The sequence below is a fragment of the Gobio gobio genome (genome assembly GCF_949357685.1).
Source record: "Gobio gobio genome assembly, chromosome: 22".
Lineage (NCBI taxonomy): Eukaryota > Metazoa > Chordata > Actinopteri > Cypriniformes > Gobionidae > Gobio > Gobio gobio.
In genome coordinates, this window is record NC_137118.1 from 42,322,694 (window position 1) to 42,347,587 (window position 24,894).

General features: G+C 40.1%; 1 protein-coding gene across 2 annotated transcripts in view; it reads right to left on the reverse strand.

The window, feature by feature from the left end:
• epb41l4a (erythrocyte membrane protein band 4.1 like 4A) overlaps window positions 1-24,894 on the reverse strand; it is a 103,078-nt gene that overhangs the window by 21,564 nt on the left and 56,620 nt on the right. The window contains exons 7-13 of one of the 2 annotated variants that reach the window (XM_079805012.1): window positions 15,187-15,274; window positions 14,706-14,794; window positions 12,825-12,888; window positions 11,646-11,737; window positions 4,704-4,781; window positions 3,613-3,728; window positions 725-812 (exon numbers count right to left, since the gene is read on the reverse strand). In XM_079805012.1, the coding sequence (XP_079661138.1) occupies window positions 725-812; window positions 3,613-3,728; window positions 4,704-4,781; window positions 11,646-11,737; window positions 12,825-12,888; window positions 14,706-14,794; window positions 15,187-15,274 (615 nt within the window). Of the gene's footprint in view, window positions 1-724; window positions 813-3,612; window positions 3,729-4,703; window positions 4,782-11,645; window positions 11,738-12,824; window positions 12,889-14,705; window positions 14,795-15,186; window positions 15,275-21,913; window positions 23,320-24,894 lie in introns of those variants that run through there. The other variant, XR_013815606.1, reaches the window with a different exon arrangement.

Below are 24,894 nucleotides of genomic sequence, written 5' to 3' on the forward strand. Positions count from 1 at the left end.
CCCAGTCTGTTGTGATTGGCCTACTCTACTCTGATTGGTCAGATGGCCCAGTCTGTTGTGATTGGCCTACTCTGCTCTGATTGGTCAGATGGCCCAGTCTGTTGTGATTGGTCCACTCTGCTCTGATTGGTCACATAACCCAGTCTGTTGTGATTGGCTCTGCTCTGATTGGTCAGATGGCCCAGTCTGTTGTGATTGGCTCTGCTCTGATTGATCAGATGGCCTAGTCTGTTGTGATTGGTCTACTCTGCTCTGATTGGTCAGATGGCCCAGCCTGTTGTGATTGGTCACATAACCCAGTCTGTTGTGATTGGCTCTGCTTTGATTGGTCAGATGGCCCAGTCTGATGTGATTGGCCTATTCTGCTCTGATTGGTCAGATGGCCCAGTCTGATGTGATTGGTCACAAATAAGTAAATAATTGTCTATTAAATGATTATACATAGCAGCTCAGATCATTTGATCCTGGGAGAATGTGGTATGAAATGTTTCTTCTGAACTCTAGAGGAGATCCATGTGAGATCACTGTGACCTTTATCTCAGAAGAAAAGCCCAGGAGATTCAGCACCGTTTCCATTTGCTGTGCCGCTGATTCCTATGAGAAACAACTGAGATCTCTTTTCAGAGTGTTTTGGGGTAGAAAATCATTGTTGCTGGTTAAAAAACAATAAAACTGTCCTCTGGATGGCTGTAATCACATAATGCTTAATGAAGGAGTTTGATACCTCTTGACCGGTGTAAGTGCAGTGGTTTTGGACTGGCCTTCGCTCATGTTCTCCTTCTTTGTGACCGTCTGGCCTCCGTTGCTCCGTCCTAAAGCACATATTTCCGAAACATGAGTTCTATTGTAGCCAGAGACATCAATCTGATGTTACCGTCTCCATCCAGTAAACCAGAACAATTCCTTATCACACTGGCTGCGTCCATCTGTATCCGCCACACAAGCCCTCTCAATTCTTTCCTCTGTTGTTTCAAGTGATTGCCGTCTGAAGGCCGTTTGGACAGAACAATAGAGGTGCAGCACATGCATGGAGGTCAGGTGCGACTTCACACACACACACACACACACACACACACACACACACACACACACACACACACACACACACACACACACACACACACACACACACACACACACACACACACACACACACACACACACACACACACACACACACACACACACACACACACACACACACACACACACACACACACACACACACACACACACACACATTCCTGTCTTAGCCGAGCAACAACAGCTTTCTGTTGGCATGCCAGATCGCTACAGTGTTGATCTCAATCACATGCCTGTGGAGCGCTGAAGTGAAGGCGGTTTCACACAGAACCGGATCAACTCAGGTGGAACCAAACGGACCGATCGCACACCTGAGCTGCATGTCATGTGATACTCAGGGTTCCTTTAAAGTTTCTTTGTACGAGCCCAAACAGTTGACATTGTAACATCCAACGACATGACTGTATCAGACAACTTGAAGGAAGATATCCATCGCAATCCTGCCATGCTGAGGTGTTGCTATGCAGTTGCCAGGAGTTCTGTGTGGTTGCTAGGGTGTTTCGTGTGGTTGCTATGCAGTTACCAGGTTGTTCTGTGTGGTTGCCAGGTAGTTGCTAATGTGTTTTGTACGACTGTTAGGTAGATGCTAGGGTTTTGTACTGTTGTTACGTAGTTGCTAGGGTATTCTGTGTGGTTGCAAGGTAGTTACCAGTGTCTTCTTTGCGGTTGCTAGGTAGGTGCTAGTGTGTTTTGTGCGGTTGCTATGAAATTTCTAGGGTGTTTTGTGTGGTTGCCAGGTAGTTGTTGGATGTTCTGTGTGGCTGCTAGGGTGTTTTGTGTGGTTGCTAGGTAGTTGCTAGGGTGTTCTGTGTGATTGCTAAGTAGTTGCTAGTGTGTTTTGTATGGCTGTTATGGTGTTGCTAGGGTTTTGTACTGTTGCTACGTAGCTGCTCGGGTATTCTGTGTGGTTGTGATGCAGTTGCTAGGATGTTCTGTGTGTTTGGTAGGATGTTCTGTATGGTTGCTGAGTAGTTGCAAGTGTGTTTTGTATAGCTGTTAGGTAGTTGCTTGGGTTTTGTACTGTTGCTATGTAGCTACTTAGGTATTCTATGTGGTTGCAAACATGTTTTGTGTGGTTGCCAGGTAGTTGCTAAGGTGTTTTGTTTGTGTTTTGTTTGTATGGTTGGTAGGGTGTTTTTTGTGGTTGTTAATTAGTTTCTAGGGTGTTCTGTGTGTTTGGTCGGGTGTTTGTGTGATCGGAAGAGTGTTTTTTGTGGTTGTAAATTAGTTGCTACGGTGTTCTGTGTGTTTGGTGGTGTGTTTGTGTGATCGGAAGAGTGTTTTTTTGTGGTTGTAAATTAGTTGCTAGGGTGTTCTGTGTGGTTGGCAGGGTGTTTGTGTGATTGGTAGAGTGTTTTTTGTGGTTGTTAATTAGTTGCTAGGGTGTTCTGTGTGGTTGGTAGGGTGTTTTTTGTGGTTGTTAATTAGTTGCTACAGTGTTCTGTGTGTTTAGTGGTGTGTTTGTGTGATTGGAAGAGTGTTTTTTGTGGTTGCAGATTAGTTGCTAGGGTGTTCTGTGTGGTTGGTAGGGTGTGTGTGTGGTTGGTAGGGTGTTTTTTGTGGTTGTTAATTAGTTGCTACAGTGTTCTGTGTGTTTAGTGGTGTGTTTGTGTGATTGGAAGAGTGGTTTTTTGTGGTTGTAGATTAGTTGCTAGGGTGTTCTGTGTGGTTGGTAGGGTGTTTTTTGTGGTTGTTAATTAGTTGCTAGGGTGTTCTGTGTGGTTGGTAGGGTGTTTTTTGTGACTGTTAATTAGTTGATAGGGTGTTCTGTGGGTTTTGTAGGGTGTTTGTGTGGTTGGTATGATGTTTTTTGGGGTTGATAATTGGTTGCTAGGGTGTTCTGTGTGGTTGGTAGTGTGTTTTTTGTGGTTGATAATTAGTTGCTAGGGTGTTCTGTATGTTTGGTAGGGTGTTTGTGTGGTTGGTAGGGTGTTTTTTGTGGTTGATAATTAGTTGCTAGGGTGTTCTGTATGTTTGGTAGGGTGTTCTGTGTGGTTGGTAGGGTGTTTTTTGTGACTGTTAATTAGTTGATAGGGTGTTCTGTGGGTTTTGTAGGGTGTTTGTGTGGTTGGTATGATGTTTTTTGGGGTTGATAATTGGTTGCTAGGGTGTTCTGTGTGGTTGGTAGTGGGTTTTTTGTGGTTGATAATTAGTTGCTAGGGTGTTCTGTATGTTTGGTAGGGTGTTCTGTGTGGTTGGTAGGGTGTTTTTTGTGGTTGATAATTAGTTGCTCAGGTGTTCTGTTTGGTTGGTAGGGTGTCCGTGTGGTTGGTAGGGTGTTTTTTGTGGTTGTTCAGTTGTTGCTAAGGTGTTTTTGTACTGTTGCTAATTAGCTGCTAGGGTATTCTGTGTGTTTGATAGGGTGTTTTTTGTGGTTGATAATTAGTTGCGTAGGGTGTTCTCTGTGGTGACTAAGTAGTTGCTAGTGTTTGTATAGCTGTTGCTAGGGTGTAGTGTGGTCGGTTATCTCAGGAAACATGATGTTAGATGGGTGTAACGGGAGTAAATCTGCAGTGAAATGCAGCTGACCTGCAGGCGGTGCGCTTCTCTTCGGGTAGGTCTTGCTGCGGGTTCGGATCACCTGCAGGTCGGGTCGTGGGAGAGTTACAGACGGCTCTCTTACAATTTGTGTTGCAGTTTTTCCACTAGAAGCAGAAACACACATTATAATTGAAGTCTTCCTGTATCACTATAAAAATACAGTTCACTCAAAAATAAACCAAATGTTGTTCCAAACCTGTATGAAATTTAATAAACAATATTTTGTTTTATTTTCTAATTTTTTTCTAATTTTGTTTTGTTTATTTTTTTGTTGTTGAGTGAACTGTTCCTTTTAAAACTGGTGTTTAGTGGTTGATTCAGTGTTACAAAGGTGCCGTCTTTTCTTTTGAGTTCGGCCCACATTTTGATAAATGCGATGCCGCCGTTTAAAAAAACAATTGGACTAGTTTGTTTAATGACTAGCCCTGAGAATAAAGGACGTGACTGCTGTTTAACACACATTCAGCATTACCTCACTGTCTGTGACTAATACTGTATTTGTCTGTACATTTTATATGTCATTTCTCAATAACTCATGCGTTGTGTTTTTATCTTATGATTTATGAATACTTCTACACTACCGTTCAAAAGTTTGGGGTTGGTAAGATAATTTAAAGTCTCTTACGCTCATCAAGGCTGCCATCATTTAATCAAAAATACAGTAAAAAACAGTGAAATATTATTACAATTAAAAATAACAATGAATATATTGTAAAATGTAATTTATTCCTGTGATCAAAGCTGAGTTTTCAGCATCTTTACTCCAGTCTTCAGTGTCACATGATCCTTCAAAAATCATTCTAATATGATGATTTGCCACACAAGAAACATTTCTGATTATTATCAATGTTGAAAACAGTTGTGCTTTTGTGGAAACTGTGATACATTTTCTTAGGACTCGATGAATAGAAATGTCTAAAGAACAGAATTGATTTGAAATACAAATCTTTTGTAACAATATAAATGTCTTTACTGTCACTTTTGATCAATTTAATGCTTGCTTGATGAATAAAAGCATTCATTTCTTTTAAAAAAATCAAACAAAAACTCTGGAATTCATGAATTTCTCTTTTACTAACCTGTAGCGATGCTTCGAGCCCAGAGAGCTGAATTTGGACAGTTTTCTTGTCAACGAATTAGTCTCGTTCTCTGGCATTCTGTAAAAGACATTTTAGAAGGAACATGAACAAAAATATGTTACATAAAGAAGAAAGCTTTAAATGAAGCAAACATAAAACAGAACCTCATTGGTTCTTGTAGAAGCTCAAACGTGCTGCGCTACACAAGAATGAATCTCATTGGTTCTTGAGGAAGCTCAAACGTGATGCGTTACACAAGAATGAATCTCATTGGTTCTTGAGGAAGCTCAAACGTGATGCGTTACACAAGAATGAACCTCATTGGTTCTTGAGGAAGCTCAAACATGACGCGTTACACAAGAATGAACTTCATTGGTTCTTGAGGAAGCTCAAACGTGATGCGTTACACAAGAATGAATCTCATTGGTTCTTGAGGAAGCTCAAACGTGATGCGTTACACAAGAATGAATCTCATTGGTTCTTGTAGAAGCTCAAACGTGCTGCGTAACACGAGAATGAATCTCATTGGTTCTTGTAGAAGCTCAAACGTGCTGCGTAACACGAGAATGAACCTCATGGGTTATTGTAGAAGGTCAAAGTAGTAGCAGTCAATGGAGGGACAGAAATCATGAAAAATATCTTCATTTGTGTTCTGAAGATGAACGAAAGTCTTACTGGTTTGGAACGACATGAGGGCGAGTAATTAAAGGGTTAGTTCACCCAAAAATGAAAATTCTGTCATTAATTACTCACCCTCATGTCGTTCGACACCCGTAAGACCTCGTTGTTACAAAGTCCATATCACCACAGTGACTCTACAATAATTTTACGATGCGACGACAATAGTTTTTGTGCGCAAAAAAAAATCAAAATAACGACTTTATCCAACTTATTCTTGTCTTCCGTGTGTGCCTCCACGGTGCGCGAGAATATGACGTAGCGCCGGCGTTCGGGAATCCATGAAATGCACACTTTAGCCCCATTTTGAGAACTACGCCGAGACCTAAAGCACGATCAATGTAGAATTCAACAGCTTAGACACGCGCGTCTTCCTCTGCTTGTAAACAAATCGCTTCTGGGTCATGTGTCCGAACGCCTGATCTGCGTCATATTCTCGCGCATGCGTCGTGGAGGCACACACGGAAGACAATAACAAGCTGGATAAAGGTGTTATTTTGATTTTTTTTTTGCGCACAAAAACTATTGTCGTTGCATCGTAAAATTATTGTAGAGTCACTGTAGTGAGAGGGACTTTGTAACAACGTTTTAAGTGCCTTTTCTGGGTCTTGGGAGTGTAAATGTACTGAATGCCAATGGAGGCCTATCTGAAGTCTTTCTCAGCCATCATATGAATATGAATATGAACAGAGGTCTTACGGGTGTCGAACGACATGAGGGTGAGTAATTAATGACATAATTTTCATTTTTGGGTGAACTAACCCTTTAACCCATACATCTGTGAGGCAAATCTGTTGTTTACACCCATATTTGAATGAGGTAAATTACAGAACGAGTGTTAAGGAGAGCTTTCCTCTCATTAAAAAGCTATAAACATGCAGCTGATAAAACACACAACCAACCAGCAGAGAAATTAAAAGCCAAAACATAACGAGAGCTCAGACTAGAACTGATGCACGCATGAAGGCTGTGCTATTGCTAGATAAAACATTCAGGAATCACAGAACATGATTCGGCTTGTTTTTAAAGTCCGGACGGTCCGGTTTCAGCTCAACGTTTCAAGCAAGGTTTCCCACTGAGCTCTGCACACGTTATATGAACAATAGCAAACAACATAACAATCAATAATTCAGTGACACTTTACAACAAGGATTCATTTGTCATTAGTTAACATGAACTAACAACGAACAATACTTGGCATTTATTAATCTTAGTCAATGTTAATTTTGCTGCTACCTGTGTATGAACAAACAACGAAGAATTGCATTTTTACTAACATGATGTAAAAATACACGTTAGCTAATGCATTTACTGATGTTAACAGATGGGAAAGTGTTGCAATGATTCTAATAAAGTTTTAGTATTTTGTTCACACAGTTTGGAGGTGTAACTTGTCTAAATCTCTCTCCCGTTGCTCTTTGTGTTTCCAGAGCTTGAGTTTCACACGCGGATTACCAGCTGAAATCTCCAGCCTCCTGCATTCTGTGCGGCGTAAAGCTCTTTGGGGAGCGGAGTGAGACCGCTCTGATTAAACAAACACCGGAGACGACTCTGAACGCGCGACGCGACGCGGGGAGGATTGGAGCGCAGCCCACGAAAGCTTCTCCTGTCAATGAGAGCCTCAGTAAAGCCCCGGGAATCTGAAGGGCCCTTCAGAGTTTCTCAGTGAGAACGTACAGGAGAGAGCGCCAGTCACAGTATAAGTGTCATTTTTATTTGTTTTTGTTTATTTTCAATATTACTATTTTGGTTTAGTTTATTTTTATTTCAGTTTTAGCTTTAAAGGAACACTCCACCATTTTTAGAAATAGGGCTTATTCAACTTCTTTCTTACATTTACGTAGATACAGTGAGGAAAACAAGTATTTGAACGCCCTGCTATTTTGCAAGTTCTCCCACTTGGAAATAATGGAGGGGTCTGAAATTGTCATCGTAGGTGCATGTCCACTGTGAGAGACATAATCTTAAAAAAAAATCTAGAAATCACAATGTATGATTTTTTAACTATTTATTTGTATGATACAGCTGCAAATAAGTATTTGAACACCTGTCTATCAGCTAGAATTCTGACCCTCAAAGACCTGTTAGTCTGCTTTTAAAATGTCCACCTCCACTCCATTTATTATCCTAAATTAGATGCACCTGTTTGAGGTCATTAGCTGCATAAAGACACCTGTCCACCCCATACAATCAGTAAGAATCCAACTACTAACATGGCCAAGACCAAAGAGCTGTCCAAAGACACTAGAGACAAAATTGTACACCTCTACAAGGCTGGAAAGGGCTACGGGGAAATTGCCAAGCAGCTTGGTGAAAAAAGGTCCACTGTTGGAGCAATCATTAGAAAATGGAAGAAGCTAAACATGACTGTCAATCTCCCTCGGACTGGGGCTCCATGTAAGATCTCACCTCGTGGGGTTTTAATGATCCTAAGAAAGGTGAGAAATCAGCCCAAAACTACTCAGGAGGAGCTGGTCAATGACCTGAAAAGAGCTGGGACCACCGTTTCCAAGGTTACTGTTGGTAATACACTAAGACGTCATGGTTTGAAATCATGCATGGCACGGAAGGTTCCCCTGCTTAAACCAGCACATGTCCAGGCCCGTCTTAAGTTTGCCAATGACCATTTGGATGATCCAGAGGAGTCATGGGAGAAAGTCATGTGGTCAGATGAGACCAAAATAGAACTTTTTGGTCATAATTCCACTAAACATGTTTGGAGGAAGAAGAATGATGAGTACCATCCCAAGAACACCATCCCTACTGTGAAGCATGGGGGTGGTAGCATCATGCTTTGGGGGTGTTTTTCTGCACATGGGACAGGGCGACTGCACTGTATTAAGGAGAGGATGACCGGGGCCATGTATTGCGAGATTTTGGGAAACAACCTCCTTCCCTCAGTTAGAGCATTGAAGATGGGTCGAGGCTGGGTCTTCCAACATGACAATGACCCGAAGCACACAGCCAGGATAACCAAGGAGTGACTGTAAGAAGCATATCAAGGTTCATACATTGAAAATCATACATTGTGATTTCTGGATTTTTTTTTAGATTATGTCTCTCACAGTGGACATGCACCTACGATGACAATTTCAGACCCCTCCATGATTTCTAAGTGGGAGAACTTGCAAAATAACAGGGTGTTCAAATACTTATTTTCCTCACTGTATGTGGGCAAATGCATTTTTGTCTCAGTGCATGTATTGTCTTAGTTTGGCAGGGTCGCCGCTAGCTTAGGATTCCATTCATTATGCTAAGCTATGTTGCCAGCTAGCATGTCCAGAGTAAAAGTGATCAAAAAAAAAAAAAAAAACCCCACCTAATTACTTCTTGTGGCCTGCGTATTCACAACGAATACAAATAACGATGCAGATTAAGACTAGGCGATTTCCTAGGCAGATATTAACTTGGGACTATATTATGGGGAAGCACAGGCGAAGCACTGCTACTGGGGCGCAGAGATATCACGCAACACATGAAATCAAAGTTTGGGGATTTCATGTGTTGCGTGATATCTCTGCGCCCAAGTAACAGTGCTTCGCCTGTGCTTCCCCATAATATAGTCCCATGTTAATATCTGCCTAGGAAATCGCCTAGTCTATTCGTTGTGAATAAGCAGGCAACAAGAAGTAATAAGGGTAGGTTTTTTCTTTTTGGATCACTTTTACTCGGGACATGCTAGCTGGCAACATAGGATTCCATTCATTATGCTAAGCTAAGCTAACGGCAACCCTGGCAAACTAAAACAATGCATGCACTGAGACAAAAATGGATTTGCCCACATATCTAAATGTTGGAAAGAAGTTGAATAAGCCCTATTTCTAAAAACATTCCTTTAATTTATTTGATTAGCATTTTTCAAATTTCACTTAAATTGAATGAAAATTAGAAACGCCTTGGCAACTGAAATGTGTTTTTCATCTAACATCTATATTTTATTATATTCTATTCAAGCTTTATTTCAAATACAATTTTTTTTACAAGTTCAACAACGGTCCGGTCATGCAGGTTTGCTCTTTACTTTTTTTATTTATTATTATTTAATTTTTCTCAGATAAACATTACATTTCAATCAGATGTACATCAGATACTATATATCAAATATCTTCTTATCAAAAACATACGCACACAACATACAAATATATGTGAATAAGGTCAAAATACCAGCGCGATCATAGAAATATATACATAGAAACCTCATTCGACTGATCCGCGCAGGCACTAATGAGGCATCTATGTGTATATCTATGATCGCGCCGGTATTTTGACCTTATTCACAGGAAGTTATGGCAGTCTGGAGAGCTGATGACATTCGTCTGATATGAGGTGAAATAATAGCATAAATACTGCTTGGTTTCTCGCAGAAACCGATCGTTTCGTGTCTTAAGACATCAATGTGTCGCCACGAGCCGCAGGGTTTAATTTGAAGTTGTATGTTATTTTTACTCTAATAGAATTGGACCCAATTCACATGCATTATACGACTGACAGGCAGCAACGGTTGAAGTTAAAAATCTTCATTTGTGTTCTACTGAAGAAACAAAGACACCTACATCTTGGATGCCTTGGGGGTAAGCAGAAAAACATCAAATTTTTGTTTTTTGGTGAACTAACCCTTTAAGATTTAATAGACATTTATATATGCATGAAATAATTCTACCAAACAAATCTGAGTTGTATGCTTTTCTGGACAATTCCATTATGACTTTCCCTGCCTCAGCCGCATTCTTCATCTTCATATTAACAAAATGTCGCAAATGTAGGTATCGGTAGAAGTCTTGTGTTTCTAATAAGTATTTCTAGCCTGGATGCCAGCCGAACTTAGTCCCGCCCACAATATTTGAGGTCAGGCAGTTCGGTCTGGACTTGATCCGTTGTGGAGCAACTATGCCTGAACAGAAGCTGTTCAGACCAATCAAATTGTCAGGGCGGGCTTTATACGATGATGGACAGATGATCAACAGTGACGTAATCATCCACGTCATTGAATTCGTTTACTAAACGGAGAACGTGTTCGGATATGCATTCAGCTTTACTATTTCTCTCAAAAACGATGATCGTGTTGGTAAGTACTTCGTGTATACTTAAATTATTTTTTACAACACCGGCAAAGATCGTTTTCACTCATCTTCTTCTTCTACTTCTTCCAGCGTGCGTGCAGACAGGGTTGCCAAGTTTTCACAACAAAACCCGCCCAAACCCTACTCAAAACTAGCCCAAAACAAGCCCAATAGCTTTCCAGAGGGTTCTCCGGAAAAAATGGCGTTTGGGGGGTAAAATATGTGTTTTTTGGCAGGGTTGTCTGCTAAAATTTGCATAATTGACAACTAATGTTAATGTGTCGCTCCGTTGCTCTGATTCTCCTGATTCTAGGTCTATCCAATTGAGGTCTTTCCTGGTTCGGTTAAAACACGCCCCATAATCACAGCCTAACGGAGTAGTATCCGACTCATATTCTGACTAGAATTGAGTATGACAACGTCAGGCTAGAGTATTTCTCTTTGAGTGTTTCAAAACTTGTTATCATATCTATATATTTTTTATTATTTTATCACACTGTAAAAATGCTGGGTTAAAAATAACCCAAGTTGGGTTGAAAATGGACTAACCCAGCAATTCGGTTGTTTTAACCCAGCAATTGGGTTAAATGTTTGCTTAAAACAAACCAATTGCTGGGTTAGTCCATTTTCAACCCCACTTGGGTTATTTTTAACCCAGCATTTTTTAGAGTGCACCTTTTATTATATGGTTTGCTTTTTACATCATCAGGAAAATCAGACTCTTCCTGTCAGAGTATGCAACAAAAACTTGTCCATGTTCTTGTCATCTCAAGACTGGACAACTGTGACGCTCAACTAGCAGGTATTCCGGCCAGCGCAACTAAGTCCCTGCAAATGATCCAGAACGCAGCAGCACGTCTGGAACCCATGTCACACCCCTCCTGATCTCCTGATTGTGGTCAGAATCAAATTTAAGGCTTTAAAATTAGCCTTCAGAACTACAAACGGAACAGCAACTCCCTACCTCAATTCTCTCATATAAGATTAAACTCCCTCCCACCAGCTAAGGTCACTGAATGAGCGATGCCTTGTTGTTCCTTCACGAGGCAAAAAGTAACTCTCCAAAACGTTCACCTTATCTGTTCCTCTCTGGTGGTTTCTTTATTCCTCTCTTGGATAAAAACATCTGCTAAAAGCATATATGTAAATGTAGCTGATGACAATCACCCTGCATTTGATATCACTTAGAAAATGGTTGGTCTACCTAAAGAAGGTATGATGCTCCACGCAGCACTTCCACAGGTTCTTGCAGGCCGTCTTACTGGGGGCGTCAAAGAAGAACGACGTCTCATTACACTGCAAAGAAACAGGGAAGTGATATTAGTATGTGTATCTGTTGTCCCATCACCAGTGGTGCCCCTCATGTGCTCTAATTAGTCTGTTCTCACTAGGTTAGATGAAGAGGGTCATTAAGGGCAGAGTCCTCGAATGAGAAGACGCCTTCACGCGCAGGTTAAATTGGCCCCTGGAGGAAACGGGTTATAGACACTTTCAAGGAAGACTCACAAGAGGCTTAAGGCCAGTCATAACACTCAATCAATGATAGGATTTTCATTGACTCCTCATAAAGGATTTTCCTCCCAGTGGCCACGATTAGGGGGAAATCGATGTTATGGAAGCAGCCGCAATGAAGTCAAGTAAAGCAGTTTTATATATGAATTTTGTTGCTTGCTTCAAATAGAGAAACAAAGCCTCAGTGTTGTGTTTTTGAACACAGGGTCAACACTGAAGGGAGAATGTCAAGCCAAAATGTATCTGTATAACAGTTTCAAAATCGCTTTACGGAAAATCATGATATTAAAGGAACACTGCACTTTTTTTGAGAAAAGGCTCATTTTCCGACTCCCCTAGAGTTTTCGAATCCATTCAGCAGATCTCCGGGTCTGGCGGTAGCATTTTTAGCATAGCTTAGCATAGATCATTGAATCTGATTAGACCGTTAGCATCTCGCTCAAAAATGACCAAAGAGTTTCGATATTTGTCCCATTTAGGTTGTCATGTTGTCAAGTGTTAAATAGGAAAATATCGAAACTCTTGGTCATTTTTGAGCGAGATGCTAACGGTCTAATCAGATTCAATGATCTATGCTAAGCTATGCTAAAAGTGCTAGCGCCAGACCCGGAGATCGGCTGAATGGATTCGAAAACTGTTAAACTCAACCGTTTAACTCTAGGGGAGACGGAAAATGAGCCAAATTTCAATAATAGGGGTGTGTTCCTTTAATATTTATAATATTTTCCTTTCTTCATGCCTTATAGTCACATTTAATAGATTAGTGCTGGGCAATAATATAATGCAATGTTTGCATGTGGATCACACATCTGAAACACATCTATAATTATTATATCATTTATTGTGATGTTCTAATAAAAAGAAGACTTACATCTCTGCCCATAACCCGCAGCTCAAATTGTGTTTCCTTGAAATACACTTTCGTAATTCTAGGCCTGAAAAAACAAATATTAAAAGTTATTTTTTTAACATTTTGTACAAATATAAATCAAAACAGAATGACAAGAGTGAAGAGTAATAATATCATATCATATAATTAATATAATAATCTGTTTAAAAGAATAGTTCACCCAAAAATTAAAAATGAACTCATCGTTCCAAATAATTTTTGTTTCAATGAACAGTTGTTCCATGCTTAAAGGTCCCGTTTTTTCCTGTTTTTTTGAAGCTTTGATTGTGTTTACAGTGTGCCATATAACATGTTTTCATGTTTCGCGTGTAAAAAAAAACTATATTTTTCACACAATTTACTCATCTGTATACCGCTGTTTTCATTGTCCTAAAAACGGCTTGAAAGATTTCCCTGTTCAATGAAGTCCCTCTTTCAGAAATACGTAACGAGTTCTGATTGTGCCAGCGGTTCCCGTGTTGTGATTCGACAGCAGCTTAGCGCACGTTGCCCGGAAAGGTCACGCCTCTTACCATAACGGGGAGATGCATGCGCTCAATGTTATTGTAAACATGTCTATATTACCGTATCAATTTGAGCCACAAAGGTGATTTGACTCCGGGATGAAAATAACAGCATCTGGACGACATGGCGACAAACACACTACAAACGCAACCGAACGCAACACTTCCTCTTCTCCACGTGGGAGAGCAACAAAACCACGCCCCCTTTTTTGCGTATTCTTGTGGGCGGAGGTTAGTCAACAAACTGTTCTACTGACGTAATTAAAGCAGGGAGTACAGGGATGTAGTCCAAACCGGCCGTTCGCTGTAGGCTTTGAAAGGGAACTTCTGTTAAATAAAATATCTCGCTTGGCATTGAACTTTGAGCTTTATAATTTTACAGGTATTATTTATGCTCTAACAGCAACATTACACACTAACTAAAGTTTGAAAAATGGGACCACGAAGAACAGGACCTTTAAAAATGATACAAAAGCACCATTAAAGCTGCAATATGTAACATTTTCAGTAAAATATCCAAAAACCACTAGGCCAGTGTTATATATTTTGTTCAGTTGAGTACTTACAATATCCCAAATGTTTCCAACTATTTGTAAATCGTGAGAAATTGCTATTTTAACCAAGGAACCCGGACGTGTGAGGAAGTCGCCTGTCGATGTTGTCATATCTGCGTTCCACTCGGTTTCCGGTTTTATTTTGCAGAAACGCTTTACTCTCACTGCAGTGTGAACAAGTGTCATAGCAGCCGCCGAGAGAACGCACAGAGTAACGTCACAACATCATTTTCAACACACTCAGATCTATCTAATATGATAAACAGAGCTGCGTTTCCTCATACCCGGAGAAGCGGAAATGGCAACTGTGTCATAATAAAAGTCCCGCTGCTCGCGAGGTGTGTATTGCCTTAATCTTATTAACAATCGTTCCAGCAGCCTTGCTCAGTTCCACAACACTCGCTCCTGCTCTGCTTCAGACTACAGTAACGTTAATAATCACATCCATGAACATGATTTCTGCCCGAGTCCAATCCCGATTCTTTTCCACCGGCTGGGAGGTGAAGACCACATGTCCCAAGATTCTGTGCTCAAACTTGGCATCATCAAACCACGCCTTTGTTTTGAACAGGCGACCTCTAGCGGACGGAAAAGTTACATAGTGCAGCTTTAACGTATCATAACCTAACAATAGCCCATATGACTTGTGTGCTATACTCCAAGTCGTCTAAAGAAGTCAAAGTCAGCATTATGAGAAGAACAGACCCAAATTTAAGCTGCTAAATGGGACTCCGGTTGAATAATTCCTTTAACAGGTTAATAATGCAGTTTAAACAGCAACCTACCAGAAATATTTCCCGACTTGCGTTTTGTTTTTGTAAACCACAACCCCGACAGGCGTCAGTCCAAGGAAGTACTCCGATTGTTTTTCTCCCTGAAAAGACATATGAATGACATTACATTTACATATCCATAGTATTTTCTTTCCATATGGAAGTCAATGGGGACCTGTAACTGTTTGATTGCCCGCATTCTTCAAAATATATTCCTTTGTGTTCAACAGAACAAAGAAACCCATACAGAGCAACTTGAGGGGGAGTAAATGATGAGTAAATTATTATTTTTGGGTGAACTATCCCTTTAAGCGACTTATAATAGAAGAACGCAAGCAGCTGACAACATTCATAGTATAAAATGCCAGGCGTATTAGAAAGCTAGACTGAGAAAGAAACAAGAGCAGAGGAGAAATGCAAAGAAGAATTCAATCATTGATAGAAAAGATAAATGTTGATAGTTCCAGCATGAACGCTTGTGGGCTGTACTTACAAACACAGGGTGCAGATCGACTCCGTACATTTCCAGTGTTTTGGCAATTCCTAAGTAATTGTTTTCTGCCTCGGCAGGCACCTGACCCCTGCACACAGAGGTCAACATGTTACTGAACACTCAGGGCCAAGAAATACTATCAAAATACATATGAGAGTGTTTAAAGAACTTAAAACCATTTTGGAAGAATGTGCATGACCAGGATTATTAAATGAGGAAATATTAAACTGTTTATTAAATGTTCCCTCGAAACAAACAACGATTTACTTTGAGCAAACGTTTGAAATACCAAAGTAAACAAGAGCAGCATAAAAGAGGGGAAAACACAATTTTAATCATTAACTCACTGGTTTTCCCAGAAAGGTGTCATTTCCATTATTGCTTTAGTATTATATTAATAGTATACGTTTTAAAATACGCAGAAAAATTTCCAGATGGATGATAAAAGCATGTTGGAATTGCGAAATGTGCATAACCTGGATTATCAGATGAGGGAATTTAAATCTGTACATTAAAAAAAAGAAATGTTCAACAGAAAATAATTTACTATGAGCAAACATTTGGAAGACCAAAGCACACAAGTGCAGCTTAAGACCAGTACGAGAAGAACAACAACGGGTCAAAAAACTGTAATCATTGACTCAATGATTTCCCCAGAAAGATTGAATGTGATATTTAGTGTTGCTTTAAACTTCTTCAGGAAGTCAGTGATGTGTAAATGTGTGTTTGTCACGGATTGAATAGCTGGCCCAGACCAGAGAGGTCAAACCTGAAAGCATGTTTATATAACCTGCAGGAATGTGCAGGCAGTGCAAGATCTGAACACTATCATTATATATAGATCCCAGAGGGGGAATTCAAGATGGCCGACAACCAGCCAACTAACTATCTATCTATCTATCTATCTATCTATCTATCTATCTATCTATCTATCTATCTATCTATCTATCTATCTATCTATCTATCTATCTATCTATCTATCTATCTATCTATCTATCTATCTATCTATCTATCTATCTATCTATCTATCTATCTATCTATCTATCTATCTATCTATCTATCCATCATTTTATCCATCCATCCATCATTTTATCCATCCATCCATCCATCCATCCATCCATCCATCGTTTTATCTATCTATCTATCTATCTATCTATCTATCTATCTATCTATCTATCTATCTATCTATCTATCTATCTATCTATCTATCTATCTATCTATCTATCTATCTATCTATCTATCTATCTATCTATCTATCTATCTATCTATCTATCTATCTATCTATCTGTCTATCCATTCATCTATCTATCTATCTATCTATCTATCTATCTATCTATCTATCTATCTATCTATCTATCTATCTATCTATCTATCTATCTATCTATCTATCTATCTATCTATCTATCTATCTATCCATCATTTTATCCATCCATCCATCATTTTATCCATCCATCCATCCATCCATCCATCCATCCATCCATCCATCGTTTTATCTATCTATCTATCTATCTATCTATCTATCTATCTATCTATCTATCTATCTATCTATCTATCTATCTATCTATCTATCTATCTATCTATCTATCTATCTATCTATCTATCTATCTATCTATCTATCTATCTATCTATCTATCTATCTATCTATCTATCTATCTATCTATCTATCCATTCATCTATTTCTATCTATCTATCTATCTATCTATCTATCTATCTATCTATCTATCTATCTATCTATCTATCTATCTATCTATCTATCTATCTATCTATCTATCTATCTATCTATCATCCATCCATCCATCCATCCATCCATCCATCCATCTATCTATCGATCTATCGTTTTATCCATCTATCCATCGTTTTATCCATCTATTTTTCTATCTATCCATCCATCCATCCATCCATCCATCCATCCATCCATCCATCCATCCACATACACACACCTATAAACATCAACATAAACAATGACATGCTTGCTTAATATAAAAATTAGTTTAAATTCATAATTATTTAAAAAGAAATGCAATGCATAAATGAAAGCATTATCTCCGTCCTGCTCCTGTGGTCAATCTAGCATATGTACGAATGCATTATGAATTCCCCTCACAGCGGCGGGTGGGTCTCTGATGATTATAGATGCTCTTTTATAAGTGTCGGGCCCCGTCATTTGCGGGCACCCCGGGGACTCGTTGCATTCATCTCTTTCATTCGGGTCCTGTGTGCGTGCGGCTGCATATTGCTTCTTAATCGCTGGATCTTTCAGTGCACACAGAAAATATGATGCAGCACAGCCGGTCTGAGCCACATCACAGACGGGAGTACCCATGATCCTTTTGTTCTGTCTGAGAGGGTCGCCCTCTTGCTTTAACCGCGATTCTCTTTGTCTATGGCTGAGCGCAGAAGGAAACTCCAGCATGCACACTCTATCTTTTTAGAATGCAATTCAAACCATAGTATACAAATTTTTTGTCAAATTATCTCATTATATTGCATGTTTAATTAAGAGAATGGTGATCTGATGTAATCCAGAATGAAGTACAGTTTTTGCTAAAAAGTATTTTCTTAGCCTAATTTGATGTAAAATATAAAGGGACAGATTTACTAACAGCTTGCGCCAGTGCAAACCCTCTTTTGGTGTTAAAAACTACTGTCAGGATTTATTAAAGACACAAAAATGTTGACATCTTTAGAACTTTTGTCATCACATAATCAGTCAAAAAGCAGACAAATAGTATATGTAGCCAAGGCATGAACATCAATAAATGTTTGTGTGATTTGTGCCACAGTAGACCTTCTGTTGGCAGACGGGATAGCCTTTGTTGCCCTCGTGCATCGATGAGCCTTAGACCCTCTGACGGCGGTTTGTCCCTCCTCAGACACGGTTGGTAAATTCTCAGCACTGCTGACCGGGAGCAACACTCAAGCTTTGGCGTTTCAGAGACACTCTGACCCAGTTACCTTGCCATAACAGTTTGACCCTTGTCAAAGTCGCTCAGATCTTTATTCTTCCCATTTCTCCTGAATCCAACACGTTTATTATGAGAACTGATTCCTTGCCTACCATCTAATCTACCCAGACCTTAATATGCGGCCTTGCTAGATGATCAACGATATTCGCTTCAACTGTGACTAATATATACACTCACCTAAAGGATTATTAGGAACACCTGTTACATTTCTCATTAATGCAATTATCTAATCAACCAATCACATGGCAGTTGCTTCAATGCACTTAGGGGTGTGGTCCTGGTCAAGACAATCACCTGAACTCCAAACGGAATGTCAGAATGGGAAAGAAAGGTGATTTAAGCAATTTTGAGCGTGGCATGGTTGTTGGTAGCCTGGTTTTACCAGACTCTCGTACGTACATTTCATTTGTACATAGAGTCTGGCCACTCTCCATTTACAAGCGTTTACTTCCTTGAAGGCGGGTTCTCTGTTGAAGTTTAAAACTATTGGATTTGCCAAGAGTCACTCTGGATCTGCCTAACCAATCGCTAACGTTTGGTCGTGACGTATGTCACGCGCCGTTCGCCTTTGATTCTCACATTAACTGTGCACACCACCTCAGTGTCAGTGATAAAACCTTGTGCATTCGGATTGTGATTTATTCACGGTGGAGAGGAGAATTTTGTGATCGGAGCGCGCTGCTCTCGTGGTGCATATCTCGTGCAATCATAACATGATTGTATGCTGTCAATAAAATGTCATATGCTTGGTATGATAAGAATAAATGCTGCCGTGAATAACAGCCCAATTCAAATGTTTACGTGCTTTTCTTCTTTTATTTTTTGAGCGGTGATGAGATATTTTGCTCTTGTAAACACTTGCCAGTATTTAAAGAAATACAAGTCTAGAAATGCAAATTACAGCTCACGCAACCACACAGTGCTCTGAAAGGGTCTATAAAGGATATAAACAGTGAGTTTTGAAGTGATATATTCTTGAAAAGTCAGAGGTGTGGATTCAGACAGCTATTACATTACCACACGACCTGGTGTTTGTCAAAAGCAGTCGATAATTCAGCCTGGGCTTTTCTCGCGGGTGGTGGGTGTTGGACGGCTTCAGCAACTCCTTAACCACTAACGGAGCGAGCTGAAAGACTTTTCCCAGACCACAACATCAGCAGTACAGCAGTGATTGTTCTTGCTCCGTGAAACGGGAGTTCATTTGTTCAGGGAAGAAGGAGGCGGGAACCGGCGAACGTTTAACAACTTTTAATCAAATAATAAACACAAAATGAAAGTAAAAGCGGCAGCCCCTCACGGACGACTGCCGCGCACAAACATAACAAAACACAACTTAAAATCCAGGCCTGGTCCTCTCTCGTCCTTCACCGGTGTCGCTCGTCCTTATATAACTCCGCGCTCCCTCATGAGAGGACTCGAGACCGCTGTGTCTCAATCACGCACACCGGTGTCGCTCGCTCGTCCACCTCGCCACACTCCGGTTTTAACTTCTGGACATTCGTCAGCGCTGCCACACACTCGCATCTTTCACCGCCGCCATTACTGAACTACAACTCAAACTAGCGCACGACATCAACGTCATCGCTCTCAGCCACTCCCTCTGTTCGCTGATTGGACCGGTAAAAAATTGTTCGGGCGAAAACCTAAGCATATACAGCAGTCCCAGACCTAGTACTGAAGGAAAATGAAAATTGAGCGGAAGTACGTAGGAGGGCGGAGCCAGGCTAGGTTGTTGGTGCCAGACGGGCCAGTCTGAGTATTTCACAATCTGCTCAGTTACTGGGATTTTCACGCACAACCATTTCTAGGGTTTACAAAAGAATGGTGTGAAAAGGGAAAAACATCAATCCAGCAGTCTTGTGGGCGAAAATGCCTTGTTGATGCTAGAGGTCAGAGGAGAATGGGCCGACTGATTCAAGCTGATAGAAGAGCAACTTTGACTGAAATAACCACTCGTTACAACTGAGGTATGCAGCAAAGCATTTGTGAAGCCACAACACGCACAACCTTGAGGCGGATGGGCTACAACAGCAGAAGACCCCACCGGGTACCACTCATCTCCACTACAAATAGGAAAAAGAGGCTACAATTTGCACGAGCTCACCAAAATTGGACAGTTGAAGACTGGAAAAATGTTGCCTGGTCTGATGAGTCTCGATTTCTGTTGAGACATTCAGATGGTAGAGTCAGAATTTGGCGTAAACAGAATGAGAACATGGATCCATCATGCCTTGTTACCACTGTGCAGGCTGCTGGTGGTGGTGTAATGGTGTGGGGGATGTTTTCTTGGCACACTTTAGGCCCCTTAGTGCCAATTGGGCATCGTTTAAATGCCACGGCCCACCTGAGCATTGTTTCTGACCATGTCCATCCCTTTATGACCACCATGTACCCATCCTCTGATGGCTACTTCCAGCAGGATAATGCACCATGTCACAAAGCTCGATTCATTTCAAATTGGTTTCTTGAACATGACAATGAGTTCACTGTAATAAAATGGCCCCCACAGTCACCAGATCTCAACCCAATAGAGCATCTTTGGGATGTGGTGGAACGGGAGCTTCGTGCCCTGGATGTGCATCCCACAAATCTCCATCAACTGCAAGATGCTATCCTATCAATATGGGCCAATTGAATCAATGCCACGTAGAATTAAGGCAGTTCTGAAGGCGAAAGGGGGTCAAACACAGTATTAGTATGGTGTTCCTAATAATCCTTTAGGTGAGTGTATACACAAAATAGCACTAGTATCCATCTTTTTTCGTGTTTTAATAGACACCCTCCCTTTATATTTTCAGCCTCTTCACTTATTTTCCTCACATTTTTTTGCTTTCTCATGTTTCCTGTTCTTAATCCCCCAACATGTTTAAGTGCTCCAGCATTCCTGATCAGAGTTTCTCATTTTACCTCTGACTGTCATGCACAGGAACGCCTTTGCCTTAATACCGTCCTGACCCTCGTCTCTTTCATTTCCCATCCTCCTGCCTCTCTCAGCCATCTCACGGCAATAAATCATGTTTTCCAGTAAAAAAAACATCCAAACATCCCAAAAACAAGATACTTCACCTGACGATCAAAATTGCACAAGGGATTAAAGCGAGCATCTATTTTGAATGTGGTTTATATTGTTCCACTTGCCACACAAAGATTTTTCTTGCCGCACTTCTGTCGAGTCTCTGAAGTTAGAGGAGAAATGTGTTTTTCCTGACTGATCTGCTCTACTTCAGCTCCTCACGGAGCTCTTCAAAATCAGCCCGCTGATAATCGTACAAAACTACGAGTCAAGCGGGGACTTGAGTCCTAAAGGCAAAAAAACATGACAATCACCAGTCAAACATAAATTCGGTCGAAATATGAGTAAGGTAAGAGCGCTGACTTAAATAGGAGCAGAAAAAAACTGGAAAAGAGTTTAAATGTCTCTAATACTCTAATCAAGTCACTCTTGTGACATGTCAGATTCATATTGCAACAATAATACGAGTAGTTTAATAGTATATCATTTTGTTTTTGAAGGGAAAATTGCACGTTAACAATTATCTCAAGCCAGTTTGTTCATTCGAGCTCCTCAACGTTCAAAGCTTGTCATCCTTTGTCTGACACGCCACATTTAACCCTCTGGTGCTCTTCGTTTAGGGGTTGCATTGGTTGTCTTCCCGGTCATAAGTGACCGGACACCTAAAAATTAAACTTCCTCCACCCCAGTAAAACCAATGAAATTTATTTTTCTTCAATAATATTTTTTCTTTTTAATTTTGTATTTTGAGATGATTTGATGGTATTTTTTAATATTTATGCAATAATTATGGTCTATTTTTGCCATTGAAAATTATAAAAAAAAATATTGTACTTTTTTTTTTTTTTTTTGCAGTATTTCAGGTTAAAAAAGAGACTATGCCTTCAAAATATTTTTTTGAAGGCAGATTAGCGCCCTCTTTTGGAATTATATAAGAAATCATGGAACCATGGGTGTAATCACTAGAGGTCTCTATGGAGAGGCTTGAGAATTCCCTATGTCTGTTTTGAACACATTTAATGATTTTTTTTGATGGATTTGAATATACATTTAAAAAATCTCAAAGACTATTTATTATTAAGTTTTAGATTTTTTTTTGTGTTAGAAATATAGATTTTTTTCTGTGACTTTGTGTTTTAGCAGATTTCCCATTCATTTCCTATGGGGGTCATTTTTGACCGAAGAGCACAAGTGGGAGTATTTTTTTACGACCACTTAGCATGCTCAAATCTTGCCCTCAATTGTTTTGTGAGTTTACATACCTAATGCTAGAAAAGCATTCATATCATTCTGATGAAGCTGTGATTTAAAAAAAATTCCAAATGTGGTTCATAGGTTCAGTTTTTCATAGGTGTGTTTGTGTGTGTGTGTGTATAAGTGTGTGTGTAAGAGTGGATGTGTCAATATCACACTCTTGATGTTTTAGAGTGTACCCCTTCACTGCTGTGTACTTTTTCAGCATCGTGGCCAATTTGTAGATTGTACACACAAATATTCTGTGAATTTTTGTGTTTTTGCCGATTTTCCATTAATTTCCTATGGTCGGTCATTTATGTCCGAAGACAATGAACGCTACTTTTTTTTTAACGACCAATAAGCATGCTCGAATCATGACCCAAATTTTTAGGTGTGTTAACATACCAAATGCTAGAAAAGTCACCAAGTTTCATATCATTCCGATGAAGCTGTGATTTTTAAAATTTCAAAACAGAAAATTTTCCGGTTCTTTCACACTGGACGCAATTTTGACGCGGGAATAATTCGCGCAATGGTTTTATTTTTTGATCAGCTGTTTGTGTAATGAGTGCTTCCACACCGAACGCGAATGCGCTACGGCGAAAAAACAATGTTTATTTTTTTCATTTTGATGCCGATTTTTGTTAACACTCGCAGCGAAAGAAAAGGCTTAAACCAATCACATACACGGAAATAAAGGTGACAATAGATGTCACTAGCTATTCATTCAACATTAACCTTTGCCAGGTATGGCATTTCTCATGAGATTACAGCTGTAGTTGCAGCTGTGTTTGCCCACTGTAGGTTACAGACACTGATAACATCACCTTTTGAGTTAAAACTCGTTGATTTTTTTTTCTAAACCTTGTGTCCACGACTATGGAAAGTGAATGTATTTCCATCAGTACGACTGTGGCACTTAAACGTTTACATTGTGACTCAACTGGAAACATAGCTGGAAACGATTGGTTCCTTAAGTTTGTCTCGTCAGATGTGGTGCTACTGTCTCTAGAGGAGCTCCTTAAAATTGTCCCATAGACATTCGAAAGTAAGTGTGGAATCGGCCATGATAAAATTTTAGCTCCTGTATAAGATTAGCATACTCCCCTTCAGACTGTTCTTTAAGACTCGGTGCACCCAAAACCTTCTTTTCGGTCTTTTAAATAAAGTGAAAAGCTCATCTTCACTGAATGAGGAAGTGTCTGTGTTTTCTCAGCTGTCGCCGCAAATGTTTTGGAATGTTGGAGCTCTGAAACGTCACAGACGTCGCAAACTTGCGTCGCGGCTGATGTGAATGGTTTTGACGCAAACTAATCGCACACAAAATATTCGTTTTTTCGCTTCACTTTTTCGTTACGTGTCCGTTGTGAAAGGGCCTTAACACTGCAGGTCTTGATGCCCAATTCCGATTTTTTTGACAACCAGCTTACTTTTTCTTTTAAAAGTGACCCGTATCCGATATCTGCATTCACTATACACTTGGCGAAACAACCCAAGGTAGACGTATTGACCAGGAAAAACAGGCCCCGAAAGGAAAAACAATCGCAGTTTGCAATGGACGCAGTCAAAATGATATGCAATGGACGAAACAAAATGCTTTCGCTTTAAGGTCCTTTCACACTGGACGCGATTTTGACGCGGGAATAATTCGCGCGTTGGTTTTATTTTTTGATCAGCTGTTTGTATAATGAGTGCTTCCACACCGAACTCGAATGTGCTGCTGTGAAAAAACAATGTTTAATTTTTTCCGCTTCTATGTCGATTTTTTTGTAACTCTAGTGGCGACAGAAAAGACTTAAACCAATCCCATACAAGGAAACAAAGGTCACAAGATGTCCAGGTGATGTCACTAGCTATTCATTCAACATAACCTTGTTATGTTAAAACTAGTTAATTTTTTTTCTAAACCTTGTATCCACGACTATGGAAAGTGAATGTATTTCCGTCAGTACGACTGTGGCACTTAAAGGTCCCATGGCATGAAATTTTCATTTTATGAGGTATTTCAACATTAATATGAGATCCCCTAGCCTGAATTTTGTCCCCAAGTGGATAGAAATGTTGATCGGTGTAAAACCGAGTTCTGGCTGTCTTTCTCTGCCTTTGAGAAAATGACAGGCCAGACGAGCCAATCCTGAAGTCTCCTGGTTTGACGTCCAAGCAGGAACGGTTACCTCCCTTTCCTCCGCCCAGAGAATCTGGCACGCCCATGCAAACACTCAAGAGATCATTACTTGTGAACGAGTGAACGCTGGCAGTTTCTCAGTGTTTGGATGTACAAATGAAAACAGAAGTCTTTCTTCAGTTCCTTCTGATCTGTGATCATTGATTTCTTATGTGTAGCAAATTATTTATTTTTCGTGCACACACTGCAGCTTCTCTCTCTCCCGACAGAACGGTGTTTTCGTGTTTTCTATCTTGTGAGTCAGTGTTTTTGTACGTCCTCGTCGCGTCTATCTGTTCTAAAATGTGCATACAGTCTTTTCTGTTTAA